General features: G+C 42.5%; 5 protein-coding genes across 5 annotated transcripts; 3 read left to right on the top strand and 2 right to left on the bottom strand.

Annotated features, from left to right (window-relative positions):
* Positions 1 to 937: 937 nt before the first annotated feature.
* PKNH_0210100 (zinc-carboxypeptidase, putative) lies at positions 938 to 5,458 on the bottom strand (the record flags this gene model as incomplete). Its single annotated transcript, XM_002257737.1, has 1 exon — positions 938 to 5,458. The coding sequence occupies one exon, from the start codon at positions 5,456 to 5,458 to the stop codon at positions 938 to 940; it is 4,521 nt and encodes a 1,506-aa protein (XP_002257773.1).
* Positions 5,459 to 7,414: 1,956 nt separating this feature from the next.
* PKNH_0210000 (conserved Plasmodium protein, unknown function) lies at positions 7,415 to 13,484 on the top strand (the record flags this gene model as incomplete). Its single annotated transcript, XM_002257736.1, has 7 exons — positions 7,415 to 9,573; positions 9,783 to 11,786; positions 11,920 to 12,013; positions 12,165 to 12,277; positions 12,542 to 12,631; positions 12,772 to 12,952; positions 13,128 to 13,484. The coding sequence occupies 7 exons, from the start codon at positions 7,415 to 7,417 to the stop codon at positions 13,482 to 13,484; spliced, it is 4,998 nt and encodes a 1,665-aa protein (XP_002257772.1).
* An 836-nt stretch (positions 13,485 to 14,320) lies between these two features.
* PKNH_0209900 (ATP-dependent DNA/RNA helicase PSH1, putative) lies at positions 14,321 to 18,866 on the top strand (the record flags this gene model as incomplete). The annotated part of the gene is made up of 3 exons (XM_002257735.1): positions 14,321 to 17,890; positions 18,182 to 18,437; positions 18,640 to 18,866. The coding sequence occupies 3 exons, from the start codon at positions 14,321 to 14,323 to the stop codon at positions 18,864 to 18,866; spliced, it is 4,053 nt and encodes a 1,350-aa protein (XP_002257771.1).
* Positions 18,867 to 19,462: 596 nt separating this feature from the next.
* Positions 19,463 to 21,715, top strand: PKNH_0209800 (L-seryl-tRNA(Sec) kinase, putative; the record flags this gene model as incomplete). Its single annotated transcript, XM_039113788.1, has 6 exons — positions 19,463 to 20,516; positions 20,695 to 20,951; positions 21,063 to 21,182; positions 21,331 to 21,388; positions 21,500 to 21,556; positions 21,654 to 21,715. 6 exons carry the CDS (start codon positions 19,463 to 19,465, stop codon positions 21,713 to 21,715), a joined length of 1,608 nt encoding a protein of 535 aa, XP_038969405.1.
* Positions 21,716 to 22,160: 445 nt separating this feature from the next.
* On the bottom strand, positions 22,161 to 24,788 carry PKNH_0209700 (actin-related protein; the record flags this gene model as incomplete). Its single annotated transcript, XM_002257733.1, has 10 exons — positions 22,161 to 22,208; positions 22,334 to 22,435; positions 22,597 to 22,652; positions 22,837 to 22,941; positions 23,043 to 23,112; positions 23,282 to 23,523; positions 23,728 to 23,929; positions 24,064 to 24,186; positions 24,388 to 24,460; positions 24,670 to 24,788. 10 exons carry the CDS (start codon positions 24,786 to 24,788, stop codon positions 22,161 to 22,163), a joined length of 1,140 nt encoding a protein of 379 aa, XP_002257769.1.
* Positions 24,789 to 25,131: the final 343 nt, after the last annotated feature.

The raw sequence follows: 25,131 nt of genomic DNA, 5'->3' as shown, positions 1-25,131 counted from the left end.
TTTTCACGTTTTATTTTATACCAATTGGGGAGATTGGCTATTATGGTGCATGTAACTTTCTCCAAATTAATGTAAAAATGGGCAACCGCTCCGCGCATGAGGGAAGAATCAGCGTAGTGAAAGCTATAATCCCTCTCTGTGCGGTATTCGCCCCTCTGCCGTTAAAATCTGTTCAGATTAGCGACGAGGAATTGTTTCATCCCTTGGGAGCCTCCAATACGCCACATGGACAACTACTGCGCATCTACACAAGGCTGGTAAATGGTCATATTAAGTGGAATCCCCAGAGGCTATTTCCCGTCATATGGCTAGCCACTGTCACCGTCACGGGCGGTTATTCCTTCATCCTACTTTTTTTCGGAACAAGCAGTTTTACAACAGTCCCATAATTGTCGTTTTCGTTTTTCCCATACAAATGGCCGTAAAAAAAAGTTGTATGCATGGCAAATAAAAAGGAGAGAAATTAAAAAGGCGGAAAAAAGAGAGTTACACAGGGTGTTTAACCCTAGTAACGCATAACGGGATGTATTCAAACGTTGCTTAAATTTCAACTGGGTGAAAGTGAAAGAATCTTTGTGCACCTTCCTCAGCAGTCCTCACAAAGTGCAAAAAAAATATGCACACAAAACACGCACACATAATTGATAAAGCGATGCATTCAAAAAACTTTTTGCCACAAAAAAAAAAAAAAAAAAAAAAAAGGGGAGACAACATTCCCTTGGGCAAAAAATAAATGTATGCAGATGAATACATAAAACGGAACAGAACAAAATGGAATAAATAAATCGGAGTGACAAAAAAAAAAAAAAAAAAAAAAAAAAAAAAGGGGGGGAAATTCAAAAATGCATTCAAACGGTGGAGTGATGCATAATGGAGTGCATTCCCCCCTCATTGGACATACAAACTAATACTCACAAGTGAGTTTTTTTTTTTTTTTTTACGATTCTCTCTTCCCATTCACAACGGTGTTCATAGATATGCCTTTTCCTGGATCACTTTTTTTTTTCTTCTTTTTTTTTCTCTTCGCTTCTCCCACTACGTCATCTGACGCTCGCCCCACCCCCGACGCCTTCACTTTCCGTCTGAGCAACTTGATTAGTCCCAACCCCCTTTTCAATTTTTTCCTTTTTAGGCAAATCAAATACTCTCGTTTTAGTTCTCCATGGTTCAAACACAATCCACCGTTTTTTTTTTCCTCCTTCTTCGTCTGCTTCGCTTGCGTACCATTTGCTTTTCTCCCCTTGACGGAATTCACTTTTTTAATAATCACCAACTTTCTCCTAGTAATCCGAAGTGGTCTCTTCCTCTGACGCGAAAACTTCCCATGGGAGTGTCCTACAGACCGTTTTTTTCCTCCAAGTTGGGGGTCGTAACCGTGGGGCTTCTTTCCACAGGTTTGTAATACTTCACATATGTTTGCTTTCAAGTCCTCCCCTAAGCAGGGATGCTCTATTCTACGCCTTGTTCTGTAATTCGATCCACTGGATAAGTTACCATGTCGTTCCTTCTTCGATGCATTGTCTCCATTCCCGGGGAGGCGGCATACCTTTACATGTAATCGTCCCCTACCATTTCCGCCGGAAGATATTTTTCCGTTTAGGGAACAAAAAAAAGGGTTCTTATATGGAAGCAGCTTCAACCAATTCTTTTTCTTCATAGAATACGTTGGTACGTTCTTGACAGATGCTCTGTTGTGAGAGGTCCCCCTCGTTCCTTCCTGCACACGACTTTCTTTTATTTGATTTCTTCTTTTCTCTTTTTCTTCTTTCTTCCGGTTGGATAAACCCTTCTCTTTGCCCTCCCGCCGACCCTTCCCCACGCTAGAATCCCTTTTGGCAACATCCTTTCGAAGATTCGGTTCTCCTTCTCCGCCACGTTTGTTACAGTTTCCGTTCCCGTTGCCACTGGTGATAACAGAACGCGGAGTGGACACCCCTGGGGGGAATGATATCTCTCCATCCACCTTCACATAAGGTTTACTACTCCGACTATCACCTTCTAAGGCATCTCCCCCATTAAGGTGACTCTTCAAACATGTAGTGGGTTCCATCAGGGCACTCTTCCCATCTGAAGTGGGCCCCACCCATACACTCCCCAATGGTAAAACCTCCTTCAAATTGGACTTCATCACAATCTCGCCTTTCTTCTTCCTTCCTAACATTTTCAGGTTATTCCTATGACATGGCAACTGGCCACCAAGTTGAACCCTACCGTTTGTTTTAAAACGTGAAGGGGGCATTTCTGAATTCCCATTTGGGGACGACATCTCCGGTTTGTTTGTCTGGTTTCCCCCCCCTGATATGGCTGTCCTATGGTGGGAGAGAAAATTGAAAAATTTGAAGAGACTTATTCCAAAACTAATTCCTGTAAGCATTAAAATATTCTCATCATAAAAACAAAAGTCGTATTTCTGTGTATTGTTACAGGTGGCGCCTTCTCCTCCTTCGCGCGTTTCAGTAACTTCAATCGACCCAATCGGTTCGTTCGATTTGCCTACCCCGTTGGTACTTCCCCCCACGGGGACAACCCCATTGCAGTTGCTCTTCATTTTGATCCCTATGAGGGATACTTCAAATGTGTAACTGCAGTCGATGGAGAATTCACTTCCACATACATGTCTTGCTACGCCCCTGTTCATATTCTCACCTTTGAACTTTGTATCCTCCAGGGAAAACCAAGGAAGTGAAGATCCCAGAATATGAGGAAATACTTCGGGCAATTTTTTACCCCTTAGATGGGCCCGACTATCCGAATTGCCAAATAAAAAACAATTATATTTTCTTGAGTGCCCATGAAAATCACAGAAGAAGATGATTTTTCCATTTCTGTGAATTTTTTTTATAAGAGACTTTGCCGTGTGCACCGTTTGATGTAAGTAATAGATTGGCCTATTCCACTGTCTGTTTAGGTCGAACCCATTTGAACAGAATCTGTTGTGTCCAAGAACCACTCCATCAACATTCAGCATCGGTATTACAATAAAAATGAAGTTATCGCGAAGTGCATCTGCGTATGCATTGTCAGATGTGATAAAGGAGAGGAACCCATGCATCACGTAACTGGCGTTCGTTTCTCCAGGATGCACACGCGCTGTTAGAAAAATTATTTTCTTCTCTTCTCGTGGTGATTGGACCGTTGGTTCTCCCACTGTGGACGGACTCACCACATGGGTAGATGACCCACTTAATGAAGGTGACACCACTGACCCACTCGGGCGCTTCCCTCCATCGTGATTTAACGGGTGCATGGAATGCCTCTCTAGAAGGAGCTCAAACTGGCGCATAAATGAGTTCGAATATTTGCGGGGTCTCCTTTGTCTGGGATTGTCTTCCTTTTCTTTTCGACTACTTCCCATCTTGCGATGACATAAATTGTACATGCACCTCGCGTCCTCTATGTATGTGTTTCCCCCGGAGCATTGGCACGGGGCTTCATTCGCGACATATACCAGGTTCTGATTTTCCACGGAGGGCACACTGGTGCTTTCAACAGAATGCACCTGTTTCTCTTGATATGGTCCCTTCGGAACGCTGTTTCTATACAACCCTTCAATTTTAGATGATCCTAATTTTCTCTGCACAGTGTTGTTCATTGCACTTCTGTCATAACTCTCCCCATTAGGAGATGATTCCTCCCCTGTGTCATAATTCGTGATGGCTAGAATGGGGCAGGGGAAGCCACAAGGCGTCCTACACAATGTGCCCTGCACGTAGTTAATTTTTTTCTCCCCTTCCTGAACCCTGTGTACATAACTTTTTAGTAACCCCAGGTAGTGCAGAAGGTTGGAGTAGGAGTATGGAAGGGAGCTAGCAAAATAAACTGTGTCGTATGGATAGAGAAAATCATAGGAAAATTCGAGAGTATATGTACAATACGATAACTTTTCAAAGGTATTTGTTTTTATATTAAAATATTTAGGGTTCTCATTTTTCGTGTAGATAACATTGTAGGCTGCTCTCTCCCACTGAATATTTTCCTTCACACTTTTGCATACGGAGAAAACCAAAGGAGAGTGTCCTTCCTTGTATAAAAAATAAGGCCTAGACATATTCTCAATTTTAAATTTGACAGAAAAAGGTTTATCCAGTTTATTCAGATTATTAACGAGAAACATATCCGAAAAATCGAAAGAAACTTTTAAACTTTCCTTGTTGTCCAGATGAGCATCTCTATTTATTTCATTAACAATTTCATCTATACATCTCTGTTCGTTTTTTTTTTTTTTTTTTTCCTCAAAGTAGTCACTCTGGTAATAGTCTTCTGGGACATAACTTGCGCTGAAATAGAACCATTGGTTCTTCTTTTCGTTCGATCTCATGTCCTGATTTAAAAATATAGAATAAACTTCTTTATTCTTTTCCTTCAGAACGTACTGCAAATTTGCGCTTTCAAATTTTGCGTTGAACAAGATTCTTCCTTTAGGTACTTTCACTTCCCTCGTGAGGTCTGAGTTATATTTTGGCGGGTACACATACTTGTACGTAAGCCCCGGTTTCTCTAAACATCTAACATTCTTCAATTTCTCATAAATATTTGATGGACATGAGGATGGTACCGATGGGATTTTCTTGCCTTGTGTTTTCTCTCCCTTTTCCCAATTCCCTTTTCCGACATTTGTGGTTTTCCCTGAACCAGTAATTTCCCCTGTATTGGCGTTGTTCACGCTACATGGGCTAAACAGGCTGTCATGCTTCCACGCCCTCCCCATCGCATGACTCACAAACGAGTCGTGCCAGGCAAACGAAGCAGGGTCCAAGTCACTACCATTTCGACTTATGCACAAAAAGTTATAATTTAGTATCTCCGTGATAGTGTTCATACTCTGCAGAAAGAGTTGCCTATTCTTTTCGTTCACATTTTCAAGGCGGTCCCTCAAAAAAATTTTCAAGTTTTCAATTTTGTGTGGATAGTTCACCTGGTCCATCATCTCCTTCATATGAATCCTATCCGGGTAGACATGGTTCTTGTGCACTTTCGTCGTTTGGATCTCCTCCCCCAGATGGCATGGCGCGTCATACATCCTTCCATTGGATGTTATTGTTGGAATTTCCACGTGCGTATTGGTGCCTTCATAAATGGCTTTCACCGATTCGTGAAATATCAGGTCCAGTTGATTCGCCTCCAGGGTATTACCTCTTCCTCTACCACTTCCACCGCTGCTACCTCTTACATCAACATGGTTTCTGTCCTCTCCTTGAGGATGTCCCGACTTGAACTTTACTTCATTCCCTTCCAACGCATCCTTTACCACCTCTTTGTAATTGCAAATTGTGAGTTCCCCCTCCTCGCTTCTCTTTCTTTTGTCCGCCGCCTCTTCAACATCCCCCTCAGCCCATACTCCCTTCCTAAGCCCACATTCCCCATCGACCCCTAAATAATGAAGTAAATAAACAGGGCCAGAGCTATGACAATCAAAATGGTGAAGACGACTACTACTGTCTTCATCTTCAATAAGCATTATACGATTAAAAGGCGAAAAGAAAAGAAGAAGAAAAAAAAAAAAAACAGGTCAGAAGAAAATAGGAATGAAAAAAAAAAAAAAAAAAAGAAAAAAAAGATAAAAAAAAATTGCAGAAAAAAAGGCAAATTGATAAAAAGAAATTAGAAACCAGAAAAATAGCAGAGCTTGGGGAAGCAAAAGTTCTTGGGCATTTTTTCAAGCCCACCGAGGATTTTTTTTTTTTTTTTTTTTTTTTTTTTTACCTTTCGGAAGAATGCCAAAATAGCAACATTACAAATGTGAAATAATCTTTAATTCTTTCTTGCATCCTCACATATGAAAGGGAAAAAAAAAAAATAAAATAAAATAAATAAAATAATTGCATAAGAAGAAAGTGCCGCGCTTATTCCTATGACTCTTTTATAGTTATAGGACGCCCCTCATTTTATGCGCCCGGAAGGGAACCACATTAACATATCCTCCCCACACTTGCAGCACTTTGCAAAAAAGAAAAAAAAAAAAAAAAAAAAAAAAAAAAAAAAGCTACTCACGAAAAGATTAATCATCATGCATTATATAGAACATTAAGCAGAAATAAGTAACACTTAAAAAGGAAGAAAAAACACAGGACCTTTTTTCCTTATCTTCCTGCTTAAAAGAAAATTTTTTTTTTTGCATGAGGTTATTTTCCTCCACGGGAAAATTAAAAAGGGGGGAAAGTATCTCATGGGAAAAAAAAAGAAAAAAAAAAAAAAATTAGCACAAATATATACATGCTGTATTGCGTTGTTTTATTTTTTATTTAACCAGATGAAGAAAATCAAGACTGCAAAGAATGCCCACGTAGACATGGGGCTGTCCTTATTTTCTATACAGAAAAATGGCACCTCTTTGTAGCACCCAAGTGGTCCACCAAGGATACTCGCCAAAAGTGCAAAGGGTGGAGGAAAGAGTTACCTGGTGGAAAAGAATTATCAAAAAGTAAATCCCCATCCACCTGTACGAACACCTGCTATCATTACAGCAAGTGAAAATGTTACGTACCTTCATGGGAGTCTACCAACCCAATGATCGCATCTTTCATCAAGTAGACCCCACCACATTGTCCTGCACAGCAGGGCAAACACGTGCCTGTAGTTCCCTTTTTACAAAAAAAAAAAAAAAAAAAAAAAAAAAAAAAAAAAGTGGCTCACCCTTTCCTCCAACAATAGCTCACTCCATATCATCGTTCTGGTTGCACAAAACTTGTGACTTACAAAATAATGCGTTCTCGGTTACCGATCATCTCAGCTATTGAGGGATGTGTAGGATAAAGTGTGTACTTGCGAAGGAAGTTTCTCCTTTATGCCCTACAGGGGTACGTGTACACAAAGGTGTGGTGTTTCCCTACCACAAGGTGACCTCCGCTGAATAGCCTTATCGCACTGCTTCACTGGCGTATCCCTAAAGAAGGTTATTTCTCCTCTTGTTCAAACTGCCACGCATGTTTAAGCCGCTTCTGTTCCGCGCGAAAGCTGCCTCAGGTGTACACCGCTTCGTAGGAACATCGCCCCACCTCTTGTGAAACTGCACCATTGTGACATTCACTATGCCACTTTGTATAAGTTGCGGCATTCTTCCCCCTTACCGAGAACGCTAAACGCGGGAGCAAGAGGAAACTCTCTGCACCGCCAAGGGGCACAGCTATACGCATTTCTCTCAAAGGGGGGAAATGTTTTACACAAATGAGGGACTCCTCGCGCGGCATAAACGTAACCCCCACGTGACCCCCGCACGACACTATCGCGTATGTTTGGAGAGATAAGAAAAAAAATAAATAAATAAAATAAATAAAATAAAATAATACAACTTCACCGTTGTCGCTATCGATATCACTATCGATGTCACCATGCCCATCGCAAGTGTGCAGGTGCACGGGGCACCCCAGAGTGTAGATCCACCCCCGAAGACGCCGCCCACCGACACACCCACACAATGGAGTCGCGACACGAATACCAGGCGGTTAACTGCCTGATATCTCTCACCAGGAGTCGCAGTATACAAATGGATCTCGCAATAGTAAAAAAAATACACAACCTAATTAGAGAAAACAAAATAACTTGCTATATGAATCTTTTCGACGTATCAGAAAATGTATTCACCAGGATAGCTTCCATCATATGTAACAAGGCAAGGGTAGCTCTTTACCTTTTAAGAAGGAGGGAAGGTAGCTCCTTTGTTGATGATCATTCTCTGAATAACGCTATCTTGGGAACCCCCCCCTTCCTCAGTGACTACTTAAGAGGGTACGATATGTGTAGCAGTGAGAAGTGCCGCTTAACCATAGAGTACTATGTAAAGACGCTCTCTGCCTGCTTCACGAAAATTGACATAGAAGACAGAGAAATTTTCTTCACGAACCTGAATAATCTTTCCATGTTGCTTACAATCGATTTCAAAGAAACGGAGATTTGTAGCGAGCCCTTCCTCATAACAGTGCTGAAATATGCCAAGAACCTGTTTCTTCGAATTTACCCGCATGATATGTTCCAACACCTGGACGAAGGGGACATAGCCAATGCACAACAGGCAATAGGAAATTCTCCACATCATCCATATGGACACGACACATCGGAGGAAAAGAAAAAAGAACTCGACACATTCTTCTGCCTCATGAAGGTCATCCAAACAGTTTTGCAAAATATAATACAAAAAAAAAAAAAAATTAAATTAAAAAATATCAAGTTACTATTTATCATCCTGAAGAAGATTAACAAGAATGCCCTGATTTTGAAAAAATGTTTTGGAGCCATCAGCTTAAATCTCTTCCTCCTTTATCGAACTTGCCATGCGAAGGATATTCAAAAATTGATCGTAAAAATCTTTGCCATGTGTGTGGACAAAATTTTACTTTTCTGCCTGAACGGTCAGGTGAAATTCAGGGAAACACACTTGGGAGGGAACTCCAAAGGGGGTAGTTCGCCCACATGGCAAGGTGAAGAGGAATATCTCTCCTCTTTGCAAAGTTTCGGAACCTCGTCCAGAAGGTGGTCTTTCTCCCCATATGTTGGACAAAACAATTTTGCCTTCAGTAAGCAAGGGATACACATCCCACCGTACAACACACCCATAGACAAATCAAGCGAAGACAAAACCATCATGGAGAATGTCTACTTCATCTGCTATTACGTTCTCACAAACTATGATGACGAAATTATCGGAGATATTTCCGATCTGTGCAGAATCATAATCAAGTATTGCCATATCCTTCACAAGAATTTGGTTCTCATGGGATACTTTGTCCTTCTATCTGAACTTTTTTCTGAAGGGGGCGTTTCCTTTGCAGCTCGGTTAGAGCTCCTCCTGGGGAGTAGACGCTTCGCCAAACTTTTCGATGTTCACAAGTTAAGCGCCCATCTGTTGGGTGCAGCGCGGCAGGGGGTAGATGATACCAGCAACTCAGGTAACGGTCCAGGTAACGGTCCAGGTAACGGTCCAGGTAACGGTCCAGGTAACGGTCCAGGTAACGGTCTAGGTAACGGTCCAGGTAACGGTCCAGGTAACGGTCTAGGTAACGGTTCAGGTGATGCTCCACGAGCCAACCAACACGGTGAACCGTGTATCCCCCTACAGCCTACCTTGCAGGACGATCTCCACGCCATTTTCACTAACCTCATCAAGTCCGTGCAGATAGATGAGCACCCTCTTATCTACCTCAACCCCGAAGCCAATTCTACCCTGGAACAGTTAAATCAAAATATCGGTACCTACTACTTTAAGCATCTCTACAACATTTTTATGTTAAGAAGGCAAGACCAAGTATACCTTCTTCGGTTTCTGAGGGGCTATCTGTATTTCCATTTTTTTAATAGCCACATAGATGAAGTGCCAATTGTGAGGGAACGCTTTTCTGTAAAAGATTTTCTCTCTCTGTACGAGACTTGCAATGTGGCTTGTGTGAATAGGGGGACTTACAACCCCCAGTGCGATTCCTCCTCCATCCTCAGCGACGACAATTCGTTATACTCTCTAAATATGTTCGAACAGATAGATCATCGGGCAAGCTATTGCTCAGGTGATACTTTAACTTTGCCTCAAGCGCGATTTTCCCATTTTCGAAAAATCAAGGATGGTTTGAAGTTGCAACCCGCGGGGTGAGTCTTGCTCAGCCGGGAGATAGAGCGCAATGGAGTTCTCCTCGGTCTGTGTTTGTGGAGTTTCTCCAGTTATGCACGTCTTTATGCTATCGTCACTTCTTTATATTCGATTACCACTTCTTTATATTCGATTACCACTTCTTTATATTCGATTACCACTTCTTTATATATATGCAACCCTTCCTTTACTAATCACGCAACCGCAGGCTCCTCGGAGAGGTGAGCATTCTCTTCTTCCTCCTCACGAGCGAAGGTGAACTGGAAAACCACCTGAATGAAATCATGTTCATCACTTGGGACAACGCCAGAGAGGACACTGGAAAGGGGACGAAAAGTGAAGAACTCGTTTTAACGAACAAGTGGTGGAAGGATATCCATCGCTTCACAAACTCTATCGATTGGGCCAAAGGAAGAAACTCAGAGGATGGAATATGTAACACATCCAAAACAGAAACTACAAGAGATTTGATCTCCACGGGTGATTCGTACAGGGAAAAAGAGGAACCCCCACTTAAGCGAAAATGCAAGTGTCTTCACTTTATCAACTTTTATATGGACGCCCTGATTGTCATGCTCTGCACACATAAGAGAGTTCATTTGGAAGGAGAAAATGAAAGGGAGACAACCCCAGTTATATCTCACAGGAAATTCACAAACAACCAACTGGTTTGTAAATGGGCCCTCCAGAATGATCTGGTCAAGGATGTCCTGGAAGAATATGCTAACCTTTACAAAAGCTACTTCTATTTAGCCCTTCAAATGAAGTTGTCTGGGTGGATCCCTAACTTGAGGATGAGCATGGAGAAGGTATTCTTGTTCTTGATATCCAAGAGGGTGAGAAAGGCCCACCATACTGACGCGGCGAGTGAGACCAATCTGAGCCAATACTACCTTTCACTCCTACTAATATGCATGAACAAATGTTTCTGTGTGTCATCCCTGTGTGGGTATGAAGATTTGATGGAAAAATATTTCTCTAAATTTTTTTTTTTTTTCTTGTTAAATGTGAATAACCCTTGTTCATATGTGAAGCATCTAGCCGAATACACAATACAGAATGTCCACCTGTGTCGCTATTTGAGGATGCGTAGGGAAGTAGAGGCACGAAATGGCCTTTCGATCTCCGCACAGAAAGGAACAAGTGGCGTTCTGTGCGTCCCCCCCCAGATGGACCGCATGAAGGACATCCTAAAGGAGAACAACGAATCTATATCAGCCTACATATACAAAAAAATAATAAACATGGATTCATTCCAGAGTTTAAGAAAAATATCCACGCTGATACAGTTCCTGGTAACGCACCAATATTACCATTTTTATTTGTTCAAAGATATTTCTGTGTACATTATCAAGTATTCAAGGAGGATGCAGTGTCTTCTTTTCGATCGGCAGAGGAAGGACGAACTGGTGGTGCTCATGTTGACTATTTTTAATTATATCCTTTACTTGTTTTATGAGTATATCAGTCGGAAGAGAATGGAAATGTGTGTGAAGGGGAACTACGTGGCGCAGGTGAAGAATCAGCTCCTGCACGGAGATACGTACGTGAATTTTAGTCGTCTGAAGGAGACAGTTGGGAAGAGTGGCGTAAATGATGAACATAGCAATGAATATAGCGATGATCCGAGCGTTGATCAGAGCGTTGATCAGAGCGTTGATCAGAGCGTTGATCGGAGCGTTGGTCAGTCGGTTGATCAGATCGTTGATCGGAGCGTTGATCGACATGGTCACCCAAACGTACCGCTCCGTTCCTCGCCCGGCAAAGGGACCCCCTGGAGCATACTCCACAGATACACTGAGGAAAAAAAAAAAAAAAAACTATTTTTACGCAACTCACTTTTATTCAAATTTCATGGAGACATCCTCAATGTGATCCATCTAGACTCAGTAAACAACGACAACACCAAGACGGATATCTTTAAGAAAATAGAAGAAGACATGAAAAGTATTGTGAACAAGGCAAGGGAAAACATTCCATGTGAGAGGCTTGTCAATATCCTTGTGGACGATGATTTCTACGACTTGTATGACGAAGAAGAGGGGAGAAACAACATTGCACCAAGAAAGCCTGACAAGGGTTCTACAAAGGATATTAAAGACAATAACTACATAAGGGTAAGGAAGTACCACCAAGAGGTTCATTACCCCGATATCAGACACACGGCAGAGCATATTTTCCACTTTGCAAAGAAGTTCCTTTGCCATGAGGAGTAAGTTGAGGAAAATGCAAACGGAGAGCAGCCCACCAACGGGGTTTATTACAGAGTTGCGGTTCTAACTCGCCATGTCATACACAGTCACTCATTCATATGTATGTTTCTCCACACCTACATACATTTACAGCGTGTACGTCAGATTCAGTGCCCACCTTTGTGTTCTTCCATGCCTCTTCATTTTTTCAACGAGACTGTATGAGCTGTACCCAAAGATATACCAAGTAATTCACCACAGAAAAAAAAAAAAAAAAAAAAAAAAAAACTGTGCAATTTTGCACCACATTACGAGGAGGAGGGTGAGGAAATGGCATAGAGAACATTTACACCGTCACCATTGTATCTTTCATAATTTCCTTTTCACCCCCTTTCCAGTTATGGGGATACGTAAAAATCAACTTCAGAAAAAACGAGTACATGAACGACATAGTCCTTTTGAACATAATTAATTACATGGCAACGATTGATGATAAATTCTCTCCAAATCTGTAAGTAGAAAAAAGAAAAAACAGAAGGTGGTGCATCCCTGCACATATCTGAAGTTGGTAGACACAACTTCGTTGCCTAGATGGATATCCCGTCAACACCCCTGCCGATGGAGAAGCGTTCACACAAGCACCATCATTCGTGCATGGAAAAGAAACGGGAATATCTCCACTTTTTTCCCTTTTTGCCTGACCTGTTCAGGCGATTTTTATGCCATATTTTTTTTTTTATTATTATTTTTTTTTTTTTGTCCCCCTCTTTGTTAGCATCCTTAGCGACATAATACCGGAGCTTTTCCGCAAAATGGAGAAGCTCGAAATGGGAAGGGAGATGTCCAAGCAGAGCTTCGAGTACAGGTGAGTCCAACCCCGGGGTGGAAATTCCTACATATGTACAGTGTGTGTGTATGTAAATAAGTGGTTAACCATGTTGATGTGACTACGACCTCCACATACAAATTTTCTCTGTATCCCCCCCCAAACCCACACGCACACAGGTTCCTCCTGAATGCTATGCAACTCTTGGTGAACGTGTCGAAGGAGGAAAGATGTTTCGAACACATTCACCCCTTTGTTACCCATTTTTGCCTGAAGTGCCTGGGCGAAGGAGTGGACGAACAGATTAAGAGGCTCGCCCTAAATATTATCTGCAATTTTTTCCTCATTGACATTCCAAAGGTACAGAAAAAATTCCAAACGAATAGGAGAAACTGCGTGATGACGTGGACGTATGTTCATGTAGTCGTTATGTTAGGCCAAGTCATCACATGTAATGTTTTTATTTCAATTTTTTTTTTTTTATTATATATGTATACATATATATTTTTACCTCTCTCGAATGCGACTTTTACAGATAAGTCGAGCAATAGGAAACCTACGCATCGTTAAAGAGAGGATCAACCAAACGTATCGAAGCAGTGGAACCAATGAAGAAAAGTTAAGAGTCCAATTCTCTGGAAGTATCGTTAAGGATGTGTCCATAGAGCAGCCATTACAATTCCTTTCCTGTTTCCTGCAAGTGCAAAATCTGAGGGATGTTCTTTCTTTAGCATTTCATGTCGATCTCAGTATGGTTATTTTTTTGCTAACTTATTTTGAATTTCTACAAATAAAATACAGATACAAATGTCGCCTGAATCAGCACTGCCTCCTCGTGTCCAGCCACTTCTTAGGGAGAAAACACACAGGGCTCTTCCAATCATTGGTGTGAAGGGTCGTTGGTAAGCGTCAGCGTGGTGTACATAGGTTGATTAATCCCCCCCCCTGTTGCTATATATTATTTGCTACATCATTACGAGCACTATCGTTATGGTAGTTCCTTCCGCCTTCTCCCAACCATAGCAACACTCCTACCATTTTCAAAAATGACGGAAACTTGATGCTAACCCAACATCATGGTTAACTACTCAGCCATATCGATACGCGCCTAGCACGCCATGCAGATTATGTGCATCCCGCTGTAAGCTCCTCTGGAGCTCTGGTATAGGCCAATGCAGCGAAGGAAGTGCAACGGAACCTTTCGATATTTTTCTTCCCCTTCGTTTTTTTCGTTTTATGCTCCGAGGCTACTCCATTATCCATTTTACGCATTCACGTCGGAAAACAAAAATCAGGTCGTTTCGCCTGCACATGGGGTAAATATAACATGTGCCTATGCTTTTTTTTTTTTTTTTTTTTTTTTTTTTTTTTTTTTTGTTAAGATACTTTTCCCTGTAGTGGGAATGAACTTTTTTTTTTTCTCTCTCTTTCTCCACGTAGAACTCCTCTTTTTTCGTTCACTGTAGGATTGACTCCTTGTGCGTCCGCCTCGTTCTTCCATGTTCGAACGCGCTCTACCGACGCTGCTACACCCCCCCCACTACCCCCCTAGGGTTACTCCTCTTAAAGGGGAGAGACAGCAATCAGGTGTTACACCTCCTACATCGCTATGCTCGCAGGTTGGATAAGCACAGAAAGGAAAAAACGCGGGGAGAGTAGTGACTACGGAGGCATCCGCCAAGTGTGTACCTACCCCCACCCGCTTGTGCGGAATGTCCGAACTGTTAAATGATCCCCCACCTTCTGTTAATTGCATTCATTTTGACCTCCTCTGTGATAACCACCCCCCGTGGTAGAACCCGTGCAAGGGGCACATGTGCCCCCACGTTCATAAGAACCCACCCTTTTCAAATAGCAAAAAGTAAAATTCAACAACTGTACAGAAAAAAGGCAACTTATGTAATCCGAGAAAGAGGTGGGCATCATGAGGAGGAGAGTCGAAAGGGGGTAAGACGAGACAAACGCAGAAATGGAATCTCTAGTGACCATAGGCAAGACACTAAGCCGAAGGGAGAATCTACGCCTATTAAGAAACACTCCGTGAAGAAGTACGATAGACATAACCACACCTATCGTGCGCCAAGCATTCTAAAAGGGAGGAGAAAAAAAATATATACGAAGGAGGAAGTCAAAGCGGAGAAGGAGAAACAGTTGAAAGGTAAGTTAAGGAGGAAAAATGTTTATGAACGAAATTTAAAAAAGGGGAAGAAGCGGAACAAAAGAATCAACAATGGGGATAGTGATGAGGAGGTCGACAGGGGAACAGACCTGGACAATGATACGAGAGGGGATTCACCAAATGTGAGAAAAGCAAATGAAGCGACCCTGAGTGGGGAACGAAACCGCCGTGGAAGGAGAACAAAGCGCAAAAGACGAAACCTGTCTCATAAAGAGCAGAAAATCCTGGACATGTTCCAAAATGACCTAAATGAGTCCATCGAAAGGCTAAATAAAAAAACGAGAAAATATGAACTGTGCAGGCAAAATGAAAACTTGAAAAGTGGAATGCAGGGCAACGAAATACTACGGAAGGTCCTAGCGGTAAGTAGGTCTGCAGAAGGGACAAGCAGAACACGAAAGACGAAGGAAAGGAGAGGATCTAGAGGGAATTATTCCAGTGCAGATGTTGTTCAGATGAACGGGGGTGTACGCAAATATGTGGACGACATTAGCGATGACGCAGGTGAGGGAAAAACTAAAAATTTGGATAAGAGGAGAGAAAAGGAGAAGAAGGAGAAACAGAAGGTGGGATTACATTCATCACTGTATGGAGAAGGAAAAATCCACAAAGAGGACACACACAGAAAGGTGGAAAAGAAATCTTTGGACAGAAGGAACAAGATTAAGTTGAGTCAAGGAAAGGCAAAAAACTACTCCCAGGAAGAAGACACTGATAAGGAAAAGCGAAAAGACGAAAGTATCGACAGCGGTGAAGTCGATGGAGACAACATAAAAAAAATGAAAGCTCTTATTAAAATCGGGAAAAGTATAGACCCCTTTAGAAGAAGAATTCACATCGATTACGAAAACTGCACTCTTAGCGATGAGGTGCGTAATCGATTAGCCAAATTTAGCGGCATCATCGATTTGAATGCAAATAGAGGGGGAAAGGAGTGCGACACGAAGAAAGCGGAGGAAGTAACGATAAAGGAATCGAAGGAAGAGTACCACACATTTGCAGACCTAGGAATTTATGATAACTTCCTGAAGGTCTACTTAAAATATAATGGCATTGAAAAACCGACGGAGTATCAGGCCAAGTTCATCCCGCTACTTATTTATTTCATGAATAATGGCTATAGCGACTGGAAGAATTGCTCAGGGGATATTACCACAGTGGGAGGGATAAGCAACTTGCGAGATGCGTCTCCGGAGGGAACCCCGTCAATCCAATCAACTAAAGAAACTGACCAAACAACTGGGCGAACGAAGGAACAAAATGACCAAACAACTGGGCTAGCAAAGGAACAAAATGACAAAACAACTGGGAGAGCGAAGGAACAAAATGGCAAAACAACTGGGCTAGCGAAGGAACAAAATGACCAAACAACTGGGCTAGCGAAGGAACAAAATGACAAAACAACTGGGCTAGCGAAGGAACAAAATGACCGAACAAGCGATTCGATCACCCCCCGTGGAGACACCCGCAAAAGCGCCTACCCCCCTGTTGAACGCATAATTTACGTGAACAAATATAACGAGAGGAGTGGAAAACTCATTCGAACCTTCTTCCTCCATTGCCCCACGGGGACGGGAAAGACGCTCATGTACGTTCTTCCGCTCTTCCAGCACATTACGAATGTGTGTTTTGGTGTCACCTCTCCTTGGGTGGAAGCGACAAAAGAGGGGGAACCCTTACTTCTTGCTGATAATTCTGAAGTAACATCAAATGGAATGTCAGATTCCTGCGCAACAACAACATCTTATGCGAGCATTCCCGAAGACGGGAAAACCTTCTACGTAAGGAAGGAAATTAATGCCAACGTGACTTCCTTCCTCTGCTCCAACGTGAAGCAAGAACAGAAGCATTTTATCACCCAAAACAGGAGTAACGTAGAGGCAATGATGAACACCTTAACCAGGATGAACACCCCCGGAGAGGTGAAACAACCCCACTGTAACGAACACACAGTGAGAAAAAAAGAAACCCTCTCGGATAAGCATCCCAAAAAGGATATCCTCATTATTACGTACAACAAAGAGTTAGCCGTGCAGATATATCACTTGTGTAAAGATTTAATTGATTCGTTTTTCAAGTCCTTCAAGTCCAAGTTCTTCGAGCTGAATGACTCCCTCGTGTGGTCCCACTTGCCCAATGTAGACCCACAAAGAAAGGCCATATTGGAACGCTTAAATGTGAATTTAAAAAAAAAAAAAAATATAAATGTGCATCTACTAATCGGGGGGAATAACATTAAATATCAGTTGAAGGGATTGAAGCGGCCTAAGGTGCACTTGATAGGGGAAATCCCACCCGAGGGGGATCTGTCGGAGGGGGATCTGTCGGAGGGGGATCTGTCGGAGGGTGACCTGTCGAAGGGTGACCTGTCGGAGGGACCTTCACCCGAAATTGGAGAAGAGAACATCGACCACGTCAACATCTACGTAGGAACACCAGGCAGGTTAGAAAGGTTAATCAACGAAAGGAAAATTATTAACCTTGAAAATATTTCAACCATCATTCTTGATGAGTATGATTTTTTTTTTAATTCCTATGGAGGCAAGAGTAGTGAAGAGACAAAGACAGACAAACCTCAGGTGGAGAATAAATTTTTTTCTAAAATATTAAGAAGCGTATATAGTAGTAGAAAGAGGGATCAGATCGGCAGGGGTTCTCTGCACCTTCCGTGGACTTCCCTCACCAACGTTATTTGCTGTAGTGCAACTCCCGCGGTGTATTCATACCTTACCTTCACGAGGCATATTATTACGACGAACTTTTTGCGCCACCTCCATGGGGGGACTGATTTGGTGGGAAAGAAAGAACCCATGGGGGAAGTACTTCCTTTGGAGGGAGGAGAAACGGTGGAAAAGGAAAGACCTGTGGAAGGATATTCAAGTGGAAAAAGTTTCGTACAGAAAAATAGTCCCCCCATTGACCGTAAAATGGAACAAAATATGCTAAACGGATTGTTCAATCTAAAGGAGTTCGGTAAGATTCCCGAAAATCTGATTCACCTAAATTATACGTATGATAGGAGAAATCGAGAATGGAGCAACAGTGCCACAATGAACTTCCTGAATGTACTGTTTTCGAACCCCCTGAGGAAGAACGTGTTGGTGTTTTGCAATACCAAGGTAAGGCTGAACAACTCATGTACCTTTCTGCGTACCGTTCTACATACCCTTCTACATACCATGTTCTACATACCGTTCTACATACCATGTTCTACATACCTTTCTACGTATATTTGTGGAGAGGGCAGTCCCCGTTCTTCTGCGATGGAGTTCCTTTGCACCGAACCATGTTATCGTCGGGGCAATTACACAGTTGATGTGTCACCGTGCGGAGATAGCCATAAGCCATGTACATACCTGGTGATTGGCCCAACACACCGCTTCACCAATTGGCCCCTTCCTCCCCCACAGAAACGCGTGATGGACCTGTGGAGCCTCTTCCGAAACCGGTTTGACGTAGACATTCAGACAATCTTCGCAGAGAAAAACAAAAAAAGAAAAAAAGTATTCAAGGATATTAACTACGCCAACTTTTTTAAGAATGACTTGGTCGATTACAAAAATTTGAAAAAGTATGTGAATTTTATGTTCCTCTCGACCAATTTGCTCTACCGTGGGATCAACTGCATGGGCTTTACCACCATCGTGAATTTCGATATGCCTTCAGGTATGCGTCTGTAAAAAGCGGGGCGTGAGCCACGCATTGCATCTGGCCATCATTATGCCATCGCATATCTGTGGTCATTTACACATGGGCGACTCATTCCACGCCATTCCACGCCATTACACGCCTTTACACACAATAGTAACACCATAGTAACACCATAATAACACCATTACACACCATGACACACGAATTCGCCGCGTAGGCCCCACGGAGTATGTCCACAGGTGCGGAAGAATAGGAAGGATCAACAACAAGGGAATCATTATTAACATTTTCGAAAGGAGCTTCCGGCGCACATACAAGCGCAAGATCTTCTCTAAACTGGGCATCCATCCCTACGACGTCGACTGCTACATGAATAATTTTTTCACTCTGGGGATGGAGGAAGTTCGCGGCGACGTAGGCAAGGAAGTCTGCAAAGAAAATTAAGCATGTTGTCGCTGTTGTCGATGTTGTCGATGTTGTCGATGTTGGCTCCAAAGAGAGCTCCGGGACTAACTCCACAGCTCTCCCTAACAGTGGCGCCAACACGGGGGATCTACCTCTCAACAGCAAACGCAACCCTTGAGAGACTCCAGGCGCGACGGGAAAGAGGTGCCAACAATATCTCGTCCAGCCGCAGTAGGAGGCAATATAACCCCCTGTGCAAAGTTTGCCTTTTTTTTTTTTTTCTCTTTCTTTTTTTTTTTTTTTTTTCGTATTTTTCGTGTTGTTCTGTTTTTTTTCCGTTTTTTTCATTCGAATTGCTCTCCCCATCAAGTGAGCAGCTGATAAAGGGGTTACTTGTAGATACTCCTAGTTTGTTTCTCCCACGCCATTTTCCACGTCAAGCCAAGTGGAATTTTTTTTTTTTTTTTTTTTTCCGATGATCTACCGCTCCATAGTGCATACATTTGAGCGTAACTTTTTTTTTTTTTTTTTTTTTTTTTTTGGCTAGCTGGATTATACCACATAACCGTGTGGTCAGTTTTTCGTACACATCTTTCATCTTCGCTCCCATCCACGACGCTGTAAATTTTTCCCCAATGAAATGCGCCTTCCTGTTTTATGGTAAGCCCTGCAGTGGGAAGGACACCTTCATAAATCTACTCCTAACGAAGAGGAGGCAATTGGAGTTGTTTCTCTACCTCTTTAATAATTTGATTCATAAAAATGAGTCCAACGTGCGCTTAAGGGAGAAAATATTTTTTATCCAACTGATTAAATATTACTATCGGATTGAAAAGCGGAGGAGGAAGACTTCAATATTTTGTGGTCATGGGGGGGAGACTGACCAGAAGGTGTCTTTCCGCTTTTTGGTCCAACTAACTAGTCATTTGCTCCACATTGGGAGGAGCTCTGGATGGGACCGGGGTGCGGGATCTAAAGGGGTTAAAAATGGAAAGACAAAGGAACAACTCCGACGTGGACTTCCCCCAAGAGGAATTACCCATCAACTTTATCCAACCCTGCGCAAAGTAGTCCAAAGGAAACCTCTCAGGAGAACTACGCTAACCAACCAATCAGACGATTTCCATCTAATTTGCTACTTGTACAGACACAAAGATGAATGGATGTACCATTATCATTCCTACCTACGTAGGAATAAAATAAAAACTTTTAACGTATCTTTAGATTTCATAGAAAAGCAGTTATATCGTGGACACCTACCCGAAGTAACTTCCCTAAATCCGTCGAAAATTGTTCAAAGGAATCTTCATCTGTTACTGAACAGAACGTACACCGTTTATGGGAGGGAGAAACATTATCGGGGTGTCTACTACCCTATCGTAAAAAAAACCACCATCAAAGGGGGTCACGTTATGCTGATTAGGGCTCTCAACCACAAAAAAGAAAAAGGACCGAACATGACAGAAGCAGTGAACATAGCAATGAAACCGACTTCTGCTAACCAAGTTAAGTACTGGAGAAGAGCCAGACGCATTGCCTACGCCTACTGCGCATCCTTAATGCAGATGCAAAATCAACGTTGTAGTAGCAGGCAATGCAGGCGAAAGACCGAGCATGTTCTTATCCTGCTGAACGATACATTCCACCTGCCTTCAATGAGGAAGAAATACTACCTATTGTGCAGAAAGTGTATGTACATATAACCATATATATATACATGTGTGTGTGAGCTTATGATAGGGGATAACTCACCTGTCTCGCCACTCCCTCTTCACACGTTCGCAGAATGACGGAGGCACCATTGACACTAATGAACATGTTATTCAGCGAATCTACCTCGAAACTAAACACTTACCTCCCTTTGCAGACCACTTTAATTACGCGCAGATTTACCTGAAGGCGCCCCTGAACATGTGTTTAGAACGAAATCGCCGCAGAAAAAAATTCAAGCCAATAGAAGACAAAACGATTGTGCGGAACCACTTTTATCAACAGAAATATGCCGTGCAGTTTAGGAGGGAAAATCAAACGATATCGCCGAACCGGATTACCGTTGTACGTGGGGGTAGAAAGTGGCAGAAGGAAGTTTTCTCCATTCAAGTGGATTCCTCAGCTCAGCAAAAGGTTTGCCACGTGGATGCGTTTGTTAACAGATAGAAACTTCACAACTGTCCACACATTTCCATCTTCGCGCAGTAGAAAACACATATGTGTATTTCCACCACCCCCAATCAGCTTACAGATGCACTGCGTCTCATCTATAGCCATTTGGATGAATTCAGAAATCAAGCCAAAGGGAAACAGACTCACATTGTTCAGGAAATAAAGCGGGATAATCCTCCAAACCGCTTGGATGTAAGGGCGTGTGTATTGTTATCCATCCTTGTTCATCGTTCATATGTTGAGGATAACGCATCGCCAAGCACTGTGTGTCCACTTGTTGAAAGTTGCACCACGCGAATAACACAGCATATGTCCAATTTTCCCATTTCCATCCACGCAGATGTTAAACCTCATGATTAACAAGATAATTCACGAGAAGTTGAAGTCACTCCCGAATGGTATCATAGACTTGGCAGTCGGTCCACCCGTTGGAGCTCAAAATTGTAAATGATCTCCAGCAATGTAGTATTAGAGAAGAACAATTTTATTTCCTTCGATTTTTTTTTTAGAACGGAAGAATCAATGTGCCAAAAAATTCCGCGTAATTAAACTGAGGCTCTTAAAAGGTATGATCAGTCGCTGATACACTATCTTCCCACCGCATCATTCGTGTGATGTAAATTTTTTTTTTTTTTCCCCATTTTGTTTTCCCGTTGTTTGCAGAATGCAGAGATGGTAAAGATTATTCCATGAAGGACCTCGATAGTATGTTTGACGTGGAGTAGACAATATGCGGTGTCTTTGCATCATGACGTTGTTATTCTACTGGTTCCTCTTCGGGTGAATTCCCCACCCCCAAGAACACTGAAGAGAAAAAAAAAACATTTCATACAGGGACGCACTAAGTCTAATAAATCACGAAAAAAAGAATTGCAAAGATAAAAACGGAAACGAAATATTTTCATTTCTTTTATTCATAAACAAGAGATTTTTTTTTTTTTTTTTTTTTTTTTTTTTTTTTTTTTAGTGTATTGTTTTTTTGCATAAACACAGCTAGCCATGTGCATGCTAAAAAAAAAAAAAAAAAAAAAAAAAAAAAAAGAAGCTAGCCCAGTTAAAATTCCCCCCCTTGAGCAAAAATCGTTGCAGATAGTTGCAAATCGTTGTTAATGGATGTAGGAATTTACACATCGCTGAGTGGCCCTGTTACAACGTCGCCACTACATCATCTCAAAAGGTCTTCCTGTGGAGTATCACAGATCCGTATTCGTCAAATTCCTGCAAAGGGAAAAAGTGACATCCGTGGTTATGTGCATGTGTGAATATCTCCCTCCATGTGGAAGTATTTTCCACGTTCCAAGATGGATGTCCATTTGGGAGCTTCCCTTCCGCGGCGGTCCCACCTGCTTTGAAATCCATATCTTCTTAAAGGTTGCCAAAGAGGCCAGAATAGACCCCCCGATGAATGTGCTGAACTTGCGCTCTGGCGGGGCGCTAATGCGAATCTGTTCGAGGGAAAAAAAGGAGAAATTGTGGTAGGATGCAAAAAAGAAAAAATGCATTCCCATTTGTACATACGTACATAGGAAGAGACGCATTTAAGCAAACGAGAAATGGGAACGAAATTGCTGTTATCACATTTTTCTTTTTTCTCTCTTGAAATTACCGTAATATCCTTTGGGGCGAATTTCCTTATTTCGTTTAGTAACCGATCGCCAAATCCTGTACGAAGAAACACACCCTCGTTCATATTTTACGAAATGGGGCGCAACAGGAAGGAACATTTAAACAGTGCATGGACCTCTCCCCCCCCTACCGTCATCTCACCCAATAGGATTGAGTCATACACTGAGGAGATGAACAATGATAAGAAAGCACAAACGGGAAGGGGACAAGTGTGCATTACCGTGAAACATGGTCGTGCCGCCAGACAACACGATGTGGGAGTATAGTGTCCGTCGTAGATCCATGTCCGCTCGTGTTATGGACGTAACGATAAGTTCAGACAATCCTGCAAGGGAAAGTGTGTACGTGAGGGGATATGTGTCCTTAGACATCTGTGATGTGGGCAAAGAATAACTTGTGGATGATCCCATCACAGTATGCACTTACCCAGATATTCCAGCCCAAGAATGGAGGGGTTGAACAGAACCTCCGGGGCCCTGTACCTCTCGGATCCGATCTGCAATTGCGCAATGGAGAAAAAAAAAAAAAAAAAAAAAAAAAAAAGGAGAAATGGTATTCATATATTATGTGTGTCAAATGATCAAACGAGTAGACACACACGCAGGTGCATGCAGTCATATTCCACGATGTGAATTCCGCCCCATTGTTGCGTCCACTTCACGAACCAGTATTTGCGACCCATCAGGAAGGATATACGGCAAAGTCGTGAGGGCCTTCTCGGATGAGTTTTTCTCCTTGCTCATGTTAAAGGAGACATAGCAGCAGTTCTCCTTCATATTTTTTACGACTTCCATTTCGGCTGAGGTATTGAAGAGGTGGCCATTTTTCCTTAACAGATAGCCCAGGTAGGTCGTGATATCTCGGCCCGCGACATCCGTCCGGGTTATCGTGTTGGTTATGCTATAGCCTGTGTTGGGACGCGGTGGAAGGAAGCGCATACACAAGTGAGGTGGCTTGCATAGGAAACAAAATTGTGAAAAAAAAAAAAAAAAAAAAAAAAAAAAGTGCCAGAAGAAACTGCCAAAATAAGATGGCTCGCTTCTTCACTCCTTTGAGATTTTCCAGTGCTAAACTTCTCTGGCGAGTTGCAGTATGTATGCCCCACACTCACCCTCGTAAATGGACACGCAGTGACATACTCCGTCCCCGCAATCGAGCACCGTGCCGTTTGTCTTCCCACAGGAGTACAAAGATAAAATGGCCTGGATGGAGATGAACAGCGCAGGCACATTAAAAGATTCGAAAAAGACTTCCGCGATTTTTTCTTTATTCTTCTGGGGGTTCAGTGGGGCCTCTGTCAATAATACGGGGTGCTGCCATGGGGGCGCAAAAAAAAAAAAAAAAAAAAAAAAAAAAAATACATATGTATATATGTCCGTCTTCATAGAACAAAGGTAAAGGGAGAATATCCAATGCGCAAGCAACATCAGGGGCAGACAAGACCCACCTCCTCCGAATTTATCTTCATCGAGTTGTAAACGTGGATCCAAATATTTTCCATGTCATTCCAATTCTCAATAATGCCGTGGTTGATGGGGTAGGTCACCTTCAGAAGACCTCTGTACTCCTCCTAGAGGGGACCAAGGGGGAGTAATAATAGGTGTATGTGTGTGTGTGTGTGTTTGTGGAGGTTACCTCCCTACATGAACGTTCGCACGACTTGAATCTTCTCATTAAGGCATTCCATTTTTAGTCGCACAAAACAGATCCGTGAAGAATATATCCTTCCCGCATCTTCGTTTCATTTTAACCCCACTTGGTTTTATCTTACCGCCTTGTTCCCCACAAAGATGTTTCCCTCCAGCGCTCCGGCCATCACCCTCTTGTACTTGGGCCTCCCCACGCTGCGTGCAAGAAGGCGGAGGAAATAGGTGCATCTCCACGGGTAATAAATCAATGGGCAGATAAAAATTGACAGTAGCATGAAATGGTAGGACATAAATAAGGATAGCCAATGGGGTGACTGTCGAGGGGGGAGGGGAAATAAGATGAGTGGGTGTACCATCAACAGAATCACCCCCTCCCCGTGGAGTGTTTCCAGTTCTGGTCTTACTAGGAAGGAAATACAAGGTTGGGCACATCATCCCCTGCGAACCCAGCTTTTATGTACCCACTCCCATTGTCTATTATAATAGGCTGATTTGAATAAAGTTGCTTGGCATACTCGTTCATTCTGTGGAAAGGATTAAGCAAATGTATGGAGTGAAATTTTTTTTTAAGAAATGATATGATTAAGGGGAGAGAGAAAGGGTGCCCTTTTATGGTGAGTTGCCATGTAGAGCTCTCCTGTACCCCTGACCTCCCTCCACATAGACATACATGAACGTTTGCGCTTATATTGTGGGGGATGAAATCAAAAGTCGATGCACTTGTTCCACCTTTTCTCGTTTGTGTTAACAAAAAAGGGGTGGGGTGTTTATCAGCCACAGCCGACTTGGCTTTACTTCGTCTATGTTGTGCACCGTTTCTTCTATATCCCGCGTCTTTTCCTCCTTGTTCATGCCCATCGAAAAGC

Source organism: Plasmodium knowlesi (assembly GCF_000006355.2).
Source record: "Plasmodium knowlesi strain H genome assembly, chromosome: 2".
NCBI lineage: Eukaryota > Apicomplexa > Aconoidasida > Haemosporida > Plasmodiidae > Plasmodium > Plasmodium knowlesi.
Note: the sequence above shows the minus strand (reverse complement) of the source record. Positions and strands in the feature narration are given on the sequence as shown.